At 36.7% G+C, this 15,270-nt stretch overlaps 3 protein-coding genes across 4 annotated transcripts; 1 reads left to right on the top strand and 2 right to left on the bottom strand.

The window, feature by feature from the left end:
* Window positions 1-1,573: 1,573 nt before the first annotated feature.
* Window positions 1,574-2,304, top strand: LOC107815421 (SKP1-like protein 11). The gene has a single exon (XM_016640998.2). The coding sequence runs from the start codon at window positions 1,612-1,614 to the stop codon at window positions 2,107-2,109; it is 498 nt and encodes a 165-aa protein (XP_016496484.1). The 5' UTR covers window positions 1,574-1,611; the 3' UTR covers window positions 2,110-2,304.
* Window positions 2,305-3,709: 1,405 nt separating this feature from the next.
* On the bottom strand, window positions 3,710-7,323 carry LOC107815420 (uncharacterized). Of its 2 annotated transcripts, none has more exons than XM_016640996.2 (4): window positions 7,150-7,323; window positions 6,261-6,299; window positions 4,422-4,898; window positions 3,710-4,213 (listed from the first exon to the last, which is right to left on the bottom strand). In XM_016640996.2, exons 2-4 carry the CDS (start codon window positions 6,266-6,268, stop codon window positions 3,901-3,903), a joined length of 798 nt encoding a protein of 265 aa, XP_016496482.1. In that variant the 5' UTR covers window positions 6,269-6,299; window positions 7,150-7,323; the 3' UTR covers window positions 3,710-3,900. The 2 variants fall into 2 exon arrangements, with proteins under 2 accessions (XP_016496482.1, XP_016496481.1); XM_016640995.2 differs by having other exon boundaries at window positions 6,261-6,327; window positions 7,150-7,288.
* A 6,999-nt stretch (window positions 7,324-14,322) lies between these two features.
* LOC142181695 (uncharacterized) lies at window positions 14,323-14,844 on the bottom strand. Its single transcript, XM_075255117.1, has one exon. It carries the CDS (start codon window positions 14,842-14,844, stop codon window positions 14,323-14,325), a length of 522 nt encoding a protein of 173 aa, XP_075111218.1.
* Window positions 14,845-15,270: the final 426 nt, after the last annotated feature.

The following is a 15,270-nucleotide window of genomic DNA, read 5'->3' as shown; positions in this document are numbered from 1 at the left end:
TTGACAGGACGACTTATTTATATATGCTTCACTTGGTCGGAACTGTCCTACAGTGTTTATATTTTATCTCAATTTATGCAGCAACCAAAAGAGGAGTACTAGGATGCAGCTTTACGGGGTGTTCGCTACTTGAAAAAGAATCCACGACAAGGTATTTTGTTGAAAAGAAAATATGATCTACGTCTCTATGGATGGTGTGACTCTGATTGGGCTAGTTGTCCCTTGATTCGACGCTCGCTCACATGTTGGTTTATCTCATTGGGTGAATGACCCATATCTTGGAAGACTAAGAAGCAACATACTGTCTCGATCATCTGTAGAGGTTGGATATCGTTCTATGGCAATGACAATCTGTAAGGTGAAATGCTGGAAGGAAATTTTATCTAGTTTAGGAGTGACTTACACTTCCTCTATTCATCTTTATTGTAACAGTCAAGCAGCATTGCACATAGCAAAGAATCCAGTCTTTCATGAGAACCAAACACGTTGAAGTGGACTGTTATTTTATTCGTGACGAAATTGACAATGGGAATATCTGTACTATCTTTGTGCCTTCACATGAGCAATTGACAGATACCTTTACGAAGGCATTAGGAAAATCTCAGTATGTTACTCTCTTGTGTAAGTTGGCATTTGTAATCTGAATGTGCCAACTTGAGAGGGGTATTAAGGAATGTGTGTGCACATGTGTCCGGGTATATATGAATAGTAAATATATTGTATGTTTAGGACTAGAAGAGTTTTCCTTTTCCATAATTATTAGGACTAGTTTTCCATATTTGTTAGGACTAAGGTTTACTATTTGACTTGTATATATATTCTTGTTAATCAGTTGAAGAAGGCAAGACTTTCCCTTCCACGCTTGGCCATTGTGTGCTTGCTTGTTTGGCAGATTACCTTTTATACATCCCAATAATTTTTTGTTTCTTTTTTAAATTCTATGTCCAATCAAACACCTTAAGCGAAAAGACTATAATGTTTACAGTATGAAACAAACTTTATATTTGCTATAATATTTTCCTCCACAACAATAATTAATATACAACACAAGTCAAATTTTTTTAAAAAAAAAATTGCTTATAAATATAAAGGGTAACAAGCAAATTCAGTCTACTAACAATATTTAAACGCGGTATCCAGGTAAGCACTATCATAAGAACTACTAGTATTTAGGAAGTAATTTCTTTATTAAATAGCTAAAATTGAAATATTAAGAGATAATATCCAAGTCAATGGTTCTCTTTAGTCAAAAATCATATAATTTCACTCATTAGAACTCATCACAAAGTTCGAACTAAAATATATATAAAAAAAATAATCTACTATAAAGTCATATTCATATGATATAAAGCTAGCTTTGAAGCTACTGATAAATATTTTATTGTAAAATCTTATTTAAAGCTAGATTGTCCACAAAATGAAACTTAGCAAATAATTTAATTCTTTAAAGTTGAATTAAATAACCTTCAAAATCAAGAGATAATAATTAGATTCGATATATAATAATCTGATTTGGTATTTAAAATCATTTATTAGAACCTACCCATCTGACTCATAGTATATAATTGAATGGTAGAACAAATACTTAACCGCGGACCCAAAATTTAAACAATGACAGAGGCAGCATCATCGACCACAGAGAAAAAGTTTTTGACTCTGAAGTCGTCAGATGGTGATGAGTTTGAGGTGGAAGAATCCATCGCCATTCAGTCTGTAACAATCAAGAACATGGTCGAAGATGGATGCTCCTCCAGCGTCATCCCGCTGAGCAACGTCAACACAGAAACCTTGATCAAGATCATCGATTACCTGAAGATGCACTCCTCGACTTCTTCAAATGAAGAAGAAATCGTGAACTTTGACAAGGAATTTGTGAGCATTGGCTTCAAAACCATCTTTAATATCTTAGAAGCTGCAAATTTCCTTGACATAAATAGTTTGCTTGAGTTGTGCGCTGAGACGGTGGCTAATAGGATTAAGAACAAGACGCCTGAAGCTGTTCGAAAGATTTTCAATGTCACTAGTGACTTCACCCCAGAGGAAGAGGCAGAGATTCGGAATGAGACTCCATGGGCCTTTGAAGGGGATCTTGATCACTCCCTTGATTAATTTATATTTGTGTCTTTACTGTTTATCGTTTCATGAGCTTCTAGTTTTGTTTGCGCCTCTTCTCTTTTGAGATGTGATTAATAAGTTATGGCATGAGTCCTAGTGTCTAAATAAAAGTTTTTTGGTAAATTTAGGGGTCGTCTATGTATTCAACGTATATTTATTATATATGTTGTTTCTTTCAAAAAAAATTCATGCATTATTCTACTTTTCTTTTATTCGATGTGTCAGCAATATGCTTATTGACTAGTACTCTACCCATGAAAGGTGCTAATTCGTTCATTAGTTAATTAATCACTAGAACTCTACTATATTTTTCTAATCTATTAATTAATTAATATTGATAAATTCCCATTAGGGTGTAGAAAAGATACATTTTCTGAACATTTATAGTTGAAAACAAATAATGGCAAGGATTTGAGTGAAGAAAATAATTCATCTCGTGAGAATCCCTAACACCGAGAATTCACGTCCTTGGACTTTCTTATCCAAGCAATTGAAAGCCATAAAAGGAAAACTTTCTCTCATTTTCCTTTCCATGGTTTGCAGTGGCACCCAAGAATATCAATTAAACAAAAAATGACATATGGAGATTAATTTGAAACAAACTGGAGATAATTTTTTAGATTAATTTGAAACAAACTTGTTTCTAAGATTATTCACTTAGGGGTCGTTTGGTAGGAGGCATTAGAAAAAATAATGCAAGCATTAGCTCTATGCATTACTAATACCTTGTTTGGTACCTTTTTTCAACTTGTGTATACATCATACTTGGCATTATTCTATGCATAAGTAATGCATAGAAAACCATGGCATTAGTAATACCAAGGCTTTAATACATGCATTAGCATGGTCAAAGACAACATTGGCCTTAAAGCTAGAGAATATGGAGGGCATTTTTGTAAGCAACTATTTTTTTTAAAAATTATGCAATGCATTATAATTTTAATACACCACACCAAACAATAAATAAGAAATAATATTTGCATAACTAATGCTTGCATTACTAATACATGTATTACTAATACATGCATTACTAATACACATTATTCCGTACTATTCTTATACACCCTACAAAACGACCCCTTATAATTCTGGTAGGAAAAACTTCTCTTTTAGTGGGTATTATACGCCACGAATTCTAATTAGTTGAACAACAATGCGAGTGTTAAGAAAAAGACGGTTTAGCAACTCCAATTGGATGCGGTGCCATTTTGATTTTAGTGGAGAACATGCAATCTAGGTTGGATTTCTCATTTGTAGCTAAGATGAAATTTCAAGAGATCACAATCCTCGATACAGAAGGAACTCTTGCTCATCCAATCCTCCCATCCAGTTGAAGAAAAACTTAATACTCTATTCGTTCCAATTTATGTGATGTAACTCAAATTTCGAGAATCAAATTTCTTAATTTTAACCGTGAATTCAGCCATAGAATCTCTAAATATTTTAAAATAAAATTTATATATTTGAAAATGACATAAAAAATACTATAAGTCACGATAGTTAACAACTCAAAATATTTAATAAGTATATGTGAAAATCATGGTCAACTCAAAATCCTAACTGCATTACATAAATTTAGTCAGAGAGAGTAATATTTATGCACATTTAAATTTACTTGTTGAAAAGCAGGATCAAATCTCAAGACCATCAAACTCGAGTCTTTAATTTCCGTTTCCCTTACTATTAAAATCTCTCTCTAACATTTATTTTTATAGTACAAAGATAATGAATATTTGATACGATCAAAGCTATCCCTAGTGAGAGAAGTATATTTCAGTTTGAGATTTAACCAAGCTTATTTTCTCCATGACCAGCATCACGATTGCCAATCCCTCCCAACCACTCCTCCAATTGTGCTTCTTTATCAGCCATAACTTCTTCATGCTTTTCTGATGAAGAGAGCAGTTGATAGTGCATCATTTGTAGCTCATTATTAGTTGGACTTGATAATGGCAACTCTTCATCATTTGCCTCTGAAACTGAGAACAAAGATCCGGCCGCTGCAGCAGATTGTGCATCATCAGTATAGGTTATTACATCAGATTCTTTGGACTCTAATTGAGACCACTTGAAGCTATTAGCTTTTTCTTTCGTTGACCTGAAACAGAAGTCAATGGATTTCATTTCATTGGTTTCAACTAAATACAGTACTTCTGACACATAGTATATATATATGTGTGTGTGTGTGTGTGTGTGTGTGTGTGTGAAAAATTACTAAAATTTCAACAAATATTAAATCTTGAAGCCATAATTTCAAGAGTGCAGTGGACTCGATAAGAACCTTAAATTCTAGATCCGCCTCTGACCTGAAAACATTTGAGAGATAACCACTCTCAGCATCCAATTCTGGAACTGTACTTCGACCCCAAGTGGCAGGACTCCAAGAACTAGTTCGCCCTAACTGAAAAGTTGACCTGGACTGCCTTATTAACCCTTTTCTCAATTGCTTACTCTTCGACACAACAGCTAGAGAATGTCTCAGATCTTTAATCATCTCATTAGCAATTGGTGCACCACAATCTTTCATCGACCTGATCATGGTGATAGAATCCTCTGAATCTTCCGCGTGCAAAGTCACTTCACGAGATTTTTCCTCAATATTGTTCTTGAGATTGATAAGGTTGGGAGCTGCACTCTGAGTATGATGTTGAATGTAGAAAAAACCCATGGAGGGCTCATTAGCGATGAACTTTATCATGTCCGCCAAGGATTCAGTTATCTCTACAAAGCCATCCGTCGCAGAAAATTCGTGCATTTTCTTGAAGGCCAAAGGTTCATCATCACTGGTGGTACAAAAACAAGGAGCAATTGAGTTATAAACAAATTATTAAATTCTTTTTTTAACAAATTATTATATTAGTCTCTTTTCCTGCAAATGAGAAGAAGCTGATACTTAGGTGTAAAAATTTGGCACGGTTTATTTCCAAAATGCAGACTAAGGTTCTTTTTCTTGATCAATATGATGCCATAATTTTGAACCACACTTTTCTTTAGTCACAGCAAGTATTTCATGCGCTTAGGTTGAAGATTCAATAGACGTGGCTAATTAATCCTTAATTCAAATACAAATCATCTCGGGCAACTATTGAACTCCAGTCTAAAACAACAAAAACATGTCAACTGGAGTTTTAAATAAGTCATTATGCTCTCTAACAATTGATTGAAGTACATTAAAAGTAATGTTGACCGACCAAATCCTCATAATCAGAAGCATGCAGACAATGAACAAAAATTACTCTTATTTCACAAAAAGGTCCTGGTAACTCAGCGCCTTTGGCAGATCAACAGAAATGAACCTCCCAGACTCTAATAACAAGTATCATTAGAAGTACTACCTCGTGGAAAAACAAACCATTTGTTAGTTCCAACAGAATGTAACAGGCACAAAGGTGATGGATCGAGAAGAGACTCCATGTCATATACACCAGCATCACGTAATATAGATAGACACAATTGTGTATCACGATTATGAAGACAAGGTTAACTAAATGTGCAACTGTCTTCCTCCTTTTCATAAGTTATCTTCATAGAAACTTTACAGGTAGAAATGCTTTAGCATGCGTATTAGAGACCAAAATGAAAACCAAACGGATTCGCTAGTGATTCTGACTTCTAGTCAATTCATATCAGAACTAAATCAACCGATTATCCCCCATGTGACCCTCTTATCTACTACTCCTACCATCTAAAGCCGAAGTCAAACTGTCAAACAAAAGTTCTTCGACCACAGAGAAAAAGTGAGCAAGAGGTATTCAGGTTCTGCACTTATCATTCAAATAATAGAGACATTCAAGATGCACCAAAGTGCTGATATGGACTACTCAAGAATGTTAGCAGGTGATACCAATCATTACGTCTCCTCCTAGCTATATTTTGTTGACTACACTAAAGCAACAGCTTATCTAGACTCCATAATGTATCATTCTATGTTACTTTCGATAATCATGGACTTGAGTTGCAGCTTCACATTATCCATAACGCCGTAACAACATACTATATTTCCAAAGCAACTAGCAGTCCATTTAACCAAGAATAATCGAATGGATTGTCCGGGAAAAATATATCAATTTGTCAAACATGATTCCAAGGAAAAGAAAGAGAGAAGGGAACACGGGTGTTTATTCTATTTTCTTTAAATATCTTACTTGAACATAGATCTTGCCCACTGAAAAGCCAAATTGAAGCTGTAGACAATATAACATGCGGCACAACCTGCAGATTCAAGTATCAGCTTACAAAGAGAATTCTTATTTGGTAATATTTGCTACACTTTCCATCAAATATGCAGAAAAAGAAACAAGCCTATGAGTAATATAATAAAAGGGCAGCCCAGTGCACAAAGTATCCTGCATTGACGCGGGGTCCTGGAAGGGCCCCACCCGAGGGGTGTGACGCAAACAGCCTAACCTAATGCAAGCATTAGAGGTTTCTTCCACGGCTCGAAGTTGTGCTCTATTGGTCACACGGAGACAACTTTACCGTTGCTCCAAGGCTCCCCTTCAATATACTCTTAGGTGCAAAAACCTAAGAGTGAAGGGCAGCCCGGTGCAATTAAGATACCGCTCTATGGGGGGTCCGCGGAAAGGCCGGACCACAAGGTATATTGTACGCAGTCTTACCCTGCAATTCTGCAAGAGACTGAGATCATATGGCAGCAACATTACTCATATTTTATAAGTCAATTACACATATATATTAAACTCTTCACCTAATGTACATAATTTGAACAGAAGTTCATGCAAACCTCAAAACAATTTTCTGAGGGAGTTTTGCGAAGGGAATTTCTCCTTTAAGATGATGAATTCAATGGTATATGGGGGGTTTTAAATCTTCTGAGTATATAATTACGAGTAAACTGAAATTAAGTCCTATAGCTAGTCACAAAGATAAAGCTCCATTTATAAAATAAACCTAAAAAAATCCAAGTTCAACAAATTAATTAATGAATACCCACCAAGATTAAGAAAAAGACACAGTCATATTGTCTATTAATTATGTAATTAAACAGGAGTAAAATTTATTGATTGGACTTACCGGACAAACAAGAAAAGAAGCAAGTATCAAGTTGGGGAAGCCATGTTTAGATTGTAAGCTGATTTTTGTGAAGCTTTGGTTCTGCTTGTTGCTCTACTTTCACATCATTCGGATAAGTTCTTGTTTTTGTTTTTCCTTTTTGTCCTTTTTTGTGTAAAGGGTCAGTGTTTGTATGACATTTGACGCATGTGATAACAAGTTAAAGTTAAACGGACGACAGATAAAGACAAACTTCCTTTTTGAATAAAATAATTTTGTTACGAAATATAACTCGAAGTAACAATATGGAACAAGAAAATAAAAGCAATTTAGTAAAATATGAACAAGAAATGGAGATAGAGAAAAGGGAGAGATTTTCTTCTTCAATTGTGTGTATTTTCATATCTATTACAAGGCTTTTATATAGGCATAAAAAGTGAAGAAAATATGTCATGAAATATGTCATTGAACATACAAAATATGTCATTGAATATGTCATTAAGCATTTGAGATGAAGATCATAGAAGAAGAGTAGACATCCACCATAATTGTCTTTATCATAACACTCCCCCTTGGATGTCCAAAGATAATGTGTCTCGTTAAAACTTTACTAGGAAAAAACCCTATGGAAAAAAAATCCTAGTGAAGGAAAAGGAGTACACATGATTAGAAATACGTCATTTTATTGCCTCGTTAAAAACCTTGCAAGGAAAACTCAATGGGACAAAACCTTGTAAGGGAAAAAGAGTACAACGCGTATTAACTCCCTCTGATGAGAGCATCAACTCACATCCTTGAGCCTTCGCATCCCAATTTTGTACACCAGTTTCTTGAAGGTTGATGTTGGTAGAGATTTGGTGAACAAATAAGCCATATTATCACTTGAACGAATCTGTTGCACATTGATATCACCATTCTTTTGAAGATCATGTGTAAAAAATAACTTTGGTGAAATGTGTTTTGTCCTATCTCCTTTTATGAATCCTCCCTTCAATTGGGCTATGCATGCTGCATTGTCTTCATACAAAATTGTGGGTAGTTTTTCACACTTCAAACCACATTTGTCTCGGATAAGATGTATTATAGACCTCAACCAAATACATTCTCGACTTGCTTTATGAATAGCAATTATCTCAGCATGATTAGAAAAAGTAGCCACGATTGATTGCTTAGTCGATCGCCAAGATATGGCAGTGCCGCCACATGTAAACACATAACCTGTTTGAGATCGAGCCTTATGCGGGTCAGATAAATACCCAGCATCGACATAACCAACAAGATCGGGATTGTAATCATTTCCATAAAATAAGCCCATATCGGTAGTCCCTTTTAGATATCGCAATATGTGTTTGATCCCATTCCAGTGTCTCCTTGTAGGAGTAGAGCTATATCTTGCTAAGACATTAACCGAAAAGTTATGTCAGGCCTTGTAGTGTTAGCAAGATACATTAGTGCACCAATTGCACTAAGATATGGTACTTCAGGACCAAAAAGCTCTTCATTCTTTTCTTGAGGTCGAAACGGGCCCGTATTCACATCAAGTGATCGAACAATCATCGGAGCACTTAATGGATGTGCTCCATCCATGTAAAACCGTTTCAATACCTTTTTAATGTAGGCAGATTGATGAACAAAAATCCCATTTGTCAAATGTTCAATTTGCAAACCGAGACATAATTTGGTCTTTCCGAGATCTTTCATCTCGAATTCCTTCTTTAAATAATCAATTGCCTTTTGGAGTTCTGTAGGAGTTCCAATAAGGTTTATGTCATCGACATATACGGCAGGTACAACAAATTCCGATGTTGTTTCTTTATAAAAACACATGGACAAATGGCATCATTTATATAACCCTCCTTTAATAAATACTCACTAAGACGGTTATACCACATTCTTCCTGATTGCTTTAGACCATACAAAGATCTTTGCAATTTGATTGAAAATATTTTCCGAGACTTTGAATTCTGTGTGTTAGGCATTTTAAATCCCTCGGGAATTTTCATGTATATCTCATTATCAAGTGAGCCGTAACGGTAGGCTGTAACTACAACAACAACAACAACAACAACAACAACAACAACCCAGTATAATCCCACAAGTGGGGTCTGGGGAGGGTAATATGTACGCAGACCTTACCCTTACCCCGAAGGGTAGGGAGGCTGTTTCCAGGAGACCCTCGGCTCAAAAAAAGCAATAGGAGATGATATATTAGTACCATAAAAATGCGTAATAAAAATAACAACAATATCAACAATATATAAGAAATATGAAATATGAAATACAGGATATGAAATACGAAAATACGAAAATACGAAATAGATGGCTGGTATAGTACAACTAGAAGGTAAAGCCCTGCATCAATAGACGACTAATGACATTCCTAGTCTAACTCCTAACTGGATAGTCTCCCTCTATTGTGCTGTAGAAATATTCACACTCTCCCCTAACCTACAACCCTAATGCTCGACCTTCATAAATCCCTATCAAGGGTCATGTCCTCAGTAATCCTAAGTCGTGCCATGTCATGTCTGATCACCTCTCCCCAATACTTCTTAGGTCTCCCTCTACCTCTCCGCGTGCCCACTATAGTCAGTCGCTCACACCTCCTCACCGGTGCATCAGTGCTCCTCCTCTAAATGTGCCCGAACCATCTGAGTCTCACTTCCCGCATCTTGTCCTCCATGGGGTCCACACCCACCTTCTCTCGAATATCTTCATTCCTAATCTTATCCATCCTTGTATGCCCGCACATCCACCTCAACATCCTCATCTCTGCTACTTTCATCTTCTGGGTGTGTGAGTTCTTTACCTGCCAACATTCAGTTCCATACAACATGGCAGGCCTAACCACTGCTCTATAAAACTTTCCTTTTAGTAACGGTGGCACTTTCTTGTCACACAAGACTCCCGACGCTAACCTCCACTTCATCCACCCCACCCCTATACGGTGTGTGACATCCTCGTCAATCTCCCTAATCCCCTGAATAACCGATCCAAGGTACTTGAAACTACCTTTCTTGGGAATGACTTGAGAGTCAAGCCTCACTTCAACTCCCGCTTCCGTCGGCTCAACTCCAAATTTGCACTCGAGGTATTCCGTCTTCGTCCTACTCAACTTGAAACCTTTAGACTCAAGAGCATGTCTCCAAATCTCTAGCCTCTCGTTGATGCCGCCTCTTGTCTCGTCAATTAGAATAATGTCATCAGCAAATAGCATGCACCATGGAACCTCCCCTTGAATATGATGAGTCAGTGCATCCATCACCAGGGCAAATAGGAATGGGCTGAGTGCAGACCCTTGGTGCAACCCCGTAATAACTGAAAATTGTTCAGAGTCGTCTCCTACTGTCCTAACCCGAGTCTTAGCTCCATCATACATGTCTTTAATCACCCTAATATAGTTACTCGGTACCCCTTTATCCTCTAAGCAGCTCCATAAGACCTTCCTAGGAACCTTATCGTACGCTTTCTCCAGATCAATAAACACCATGTGGAGATCCTTCTTCTTATCTCTGTACTGTTCCACCATCCTCCTAATAAGGTGGATAGCTTCTGTGGTAGATCGTCCCGGCATGAACCCGAACTGGTTGTCTGAAATAGACACCGTCCTTCGCACTCTCATTTCTACCACTCTCTCCCAAACTTTCATGGTATGACTTAGTAATTTGATGCCCCTATAGTTGTTACAGCTCTGGATATCACCTTTGTTCTTATACAACGGGACCATTGTACTCCACCTCCACTCTTCAGGCATTCTATTAGTCTTGAATATAATACTAAACAATGCAGTAAGCCATTCCAAGCCTGCTCTACCCACACACCTTCACAGTTCAACCGGAATTTCGTCTGGCCTGGTAGCTCTGCCCCTTCTCATCTTACGCATTGCCTCCATGACTTCATCGATCTCAATGTCCCTACAATTACTTACTTCATGGTGAATGTCGACATTCCTCGATTCCCCAAGTATAATATCCTGATCCCCTTCTTCACTTAGAAGTTTATGAAAGTAGGTCTGCCACCTCCTCTTAATCTGGTCATCTCCCATCAAAACTTTGCCGTCATCATCTTTTATGCACCTCACTTGGTCCAGATCCCGAGTTGTCCTCTCTCTCGCCTTAGCGAGTCGGAATAACTTCTTCTCCCCACCTTTGTTCCTTAGCTCCTCATACAGACGAGCAAAAGCTGTCGTCTTAGCCTCCGTCACTGCCATCTTCGCCTCCTTCCTAGCTACCTTATACCTTTGACTGTTCTCTCTCTTCTCCTCCTCGTCAGTGCTCCCTACTAACCTTAGGTAAGCCGCCTTCTTTGCTTCCACTTTACCTTGGACAACTGCATTCCACCACCAATCTCCTTTGTGTCCACCATTAAATGCATGTCAAGCTTTTCACGGACAGCAAAACTAATGAGATAACGGAATGTTATAGCATCCATAACAGGAGAATATGTCTCTTCATAATCGACACCGGGCCTTTGTGAAAATCCTTGTGCAACAAGGCGTGCCTTATATATTTGTACCTCATTTTTCTCATTCCTTTTGCGTACAAAAAACCCATTTATAGCCAACAGGCTTAACACCATTAGGTGTTTGGACTACAGGCCCAAAAACTTCATGTTTTGCAAGTGAACTTAACTCTAATTGGATTGCCTCTTGCCATTTTGGCCAATCAAGTCTTTGTCGACATTCTCCAACAGATTGAGGTTCAAGATCCTCACTTTCTTGCATAATGCTAGATGCAACATTATATGCAAAGATGTAATCCACCACTATATTCATTCGATTCAAATTTGTCTCAATATCGATTGGATTTATTGATAATTCCTTATTTTCTTGAGTCTCAGGCTCATTGATTTCCTCATGAATCTCAGGATTGGTTAAATCGTGAATTTCATTATGAGACTCTTTCGTAGTGTCATCTTGATCATTTGTTTTCCTTTTTCTAGGATTTTGATCCTTAGAACCTAATGATTTGCCACATTTTAGGCGTGCTTTTGACTCATTAGCTATGACACTAGAAGATTGTCCAATAGGGACATCAATACGGATTGGAACATTCTCTGCAGGGATATGTGATTTTGTTATCCTTTTCAGATCCGTAAATGCATTTGGCATTTGATTTGCTATTTTCTGCAAATGGATAATCTTTTGCACCTCTGTGTCACAAATAGAGGCACGTGGATAAAGATGAGACAATGATGTATTTTTCCACAAAATTTCACGTTTGGTTTCACTAATTTCTCCCCCTAATTTTGGGAAGAATGCCTCATCGAATCGACAATCTGCAAAACGAGCAGTGAACAAATCTCCCGTTAATGTTTCAAGGTAGCGAATAATGGAGGGCGATTCAAACCCCACATATATTCCTAACCTTCTTTGGGGACCCATCTTGGTGCGATATGGGGGTGCTACAAGCACATATACAGCGCAACCAAAAATTCTTAGATGAGATATATTAGGTTCATGACCCAAAACTAATTGCAATGGGGAATATTTGTGATAATTTGTCGGTCTGAGACGAATTAGCATTGCTGCATGCAAAATGGCATGACCCCAAACAGAAGTGAGCAACTTCGTTTTCATGAGTAACGGTCTTGCTATCAATTGCAGACGTTTAATTAAAGACTCTGCAAGACCATTTTGAGTGTGAACATGAGCTACATGATGCTCCACTTTTATCCCAATTGATAAGCAATAATCATTAAATGCTTGGGATGAAAACTCAGCAGCATTATCAAGTCTAATAGACTTAATTGGATTATCGGGAAATTGTGCCCGTAATCGGATTATTTGTGCCATTAATTTTGCAAACGCGAGGTTGCGAGATGACAATAGGCATACATGAGACCATCTAGAAGATGCATCTATTAAGACAATAAAATATCTAAACGACCCAGTAGGTGGGTGAATAGGTCCACAAATGTCCCCTTGTATGCATTCTAAAAACGCAGGGGACTCAATCCCAACCTTTGTTGGTGATGGTCTTATAATTAACTTGCCTTGATAACAATAAGTGCAAGAAAATTCATTATTTAAAAGAATTTTCAAATTCTTTAATGGATGCCCATTTGAGTTTTCTATGATTCGTCTCATCATAATTGATCCAGGATGGCCCAATCGATCATGCCAAAGTACAGAAGTATTGGAAGCAGTAACCTTTTGGTTTAAAGTAGAATGTGCCTCAATTGCACTAATTTTTGTCCAATATAGGCCACAAGATAAAGATGGGAACTTCTCAATAATTCTTTTCTGGCCAGAGACATTCTTGGTAACGATGAGATATTCCATAGTATTCTCATCTATTGTCTCAATATGAAATCCATTTCTGTGGATATCTTTAAAACTCAACAAGTTCCTCTTGGACTTGGAGGAGAACATTGCATTCTCTATGATAATTATTGTTCTCATAGGCAGAGTTATAGTAGCTCTTCCAGAGCCTTCAATTAGATTACTACTACCACAAATTGTAGTAATATCTACCTTACACATACTTAAATGAGAGAAATATTTCTTCTCTTTGAATATTATATGTGTCGTACATGAATCAATTAAGCAAATATTTTACAATTGAACTTTGATCCAAGTTTGCTTTGAAAGATATCCATATTTGCTTCCCGTAGTTTGACATACAAAAGAAGTATATGAATAAATATTAGTATTTTTAGAGAAAAATGGAAAAGAAATAAAGTCAAACCAATAATTTAATATCAGCCTTTAATGCATTTTCTGGCAAATTCTAATTATTATACAAATAATTACGCAAAAAATAATACAAGTACACATATGACTAATACAACTACAAAAAATTTATTTATATGTATAAATTATTTGCATTTTCCTACACATTGTATGAAAAATAATTGATCCGTATAAGAAAAGAACATACTCATAAAAAATAAATTGAGGGTGAAGTAACAAAAATTGTTCCAGGGTGTTTGTAAATCTTTTCTTAAAGAGAATTAAAGCAACGTAAAGGAAAGTTAAAATTGTTAAAAGATCATTGAGACTAGAATACTAATTAATATGATATTACTCCTTGTTTGTGAAATTTATAAAATTTCAGAAATAAAAATATTCTTAAGAACTACATAAGGAGAATTATAAAGTGCAATAAAAATTACGAGATGTTTATTCATTACATACTACGAGTGGGAAAGCATAAAAATTAAATTGCTCAATCATCTCTAACCACAGATCCATCACCGATCAAGTGGTTTATTTTTTTTATCAGGGTGCTCAAAAAAATCTATCACATCCAAGTGGGTGATGTCAAATTCATTGTCATAGACAAGATTGGCTTCAGGGCCTTTATTCTTCAGAGATGCTTGATAAAGCTCAACCAAATGTTTTGGTATGCGACAAATTTTTGCCCAATGCCCTTTTCCACCGCAACGATAGCATTTAGTTTCTGAACCCTCTGCGTTTCGCTTCTCATCTTTCCCTTTCCATTTTTGGAAGTTATTTTTCGGTGGAGGATGATTAACACCAGGAAATTTTCTTCCTTGGATATGGCCACGACCACGAATATGACCACGACCTTTTCCACGATTAGCATAATGGGAATACACCCCATCCTCTTTAGGCAATGGTGTAGACCCAGTGGGTCGATTTTCATGATTTCTCACAAGCAATTCATTATTTCGTTCAGCCACAAGTAGAAGAGAAATCAACTGAGAGTACTTTGTGAAGCCTTTCTCTCGGTACTGCTGTTGCAAAACCATATTGGAGGCATGAAACGTTATAAACGTTTTTTCAAGCATATCATAGTCACTGATATTATCTCCACAAAGTTTCAATTTAGAAGTAATTCTAAACATAGCAGAATTATATTCAGAAACAGACTTAAAGTCTTGGAGCCTAAGATGAGCCCAATCACATCGTGCTTGTGGAAGAGTGACCAACTTTAAGTTGTCATATCTTTCCTTTAAACCATTCCACAAAACAAGTGGATCTTTCACAGTGAGATATTCAATTTTCAACCCTTCATCAAGGTAATGGCGCAAGAAAATCAAGGCCTTAGCACAATCTTGGGTAGATGCTTTATCTTTATCTTTAATGGAGTCTCCAAGACCCATTGCATCTAAATAGATTTCAGCATCCAATACCCATGTCATATAGTTCTTGCCCGAAATTTCAAGGGCAACGAA

This window comes from Nicotiana tabacum, chromosome 6 (genome assembly GCF_000715075.1).
Source record: "Nicotiana tabacum cultivar K326 chromosome 6, ASM71507v2, whole genome shotgun sequence".
Lineage (NCBI taxonomy): Eukaryota > Viridiplantae > Streptophyta > Magnoliopsida > Solanales > Solanaceae > Nicotiana > Nicotiana tabacum.
The sequence above is the reverse complement of the archived record's forward strand: the minus strand, read 5'-3'. Positions and strand labels throughout refer to the sequence as shown.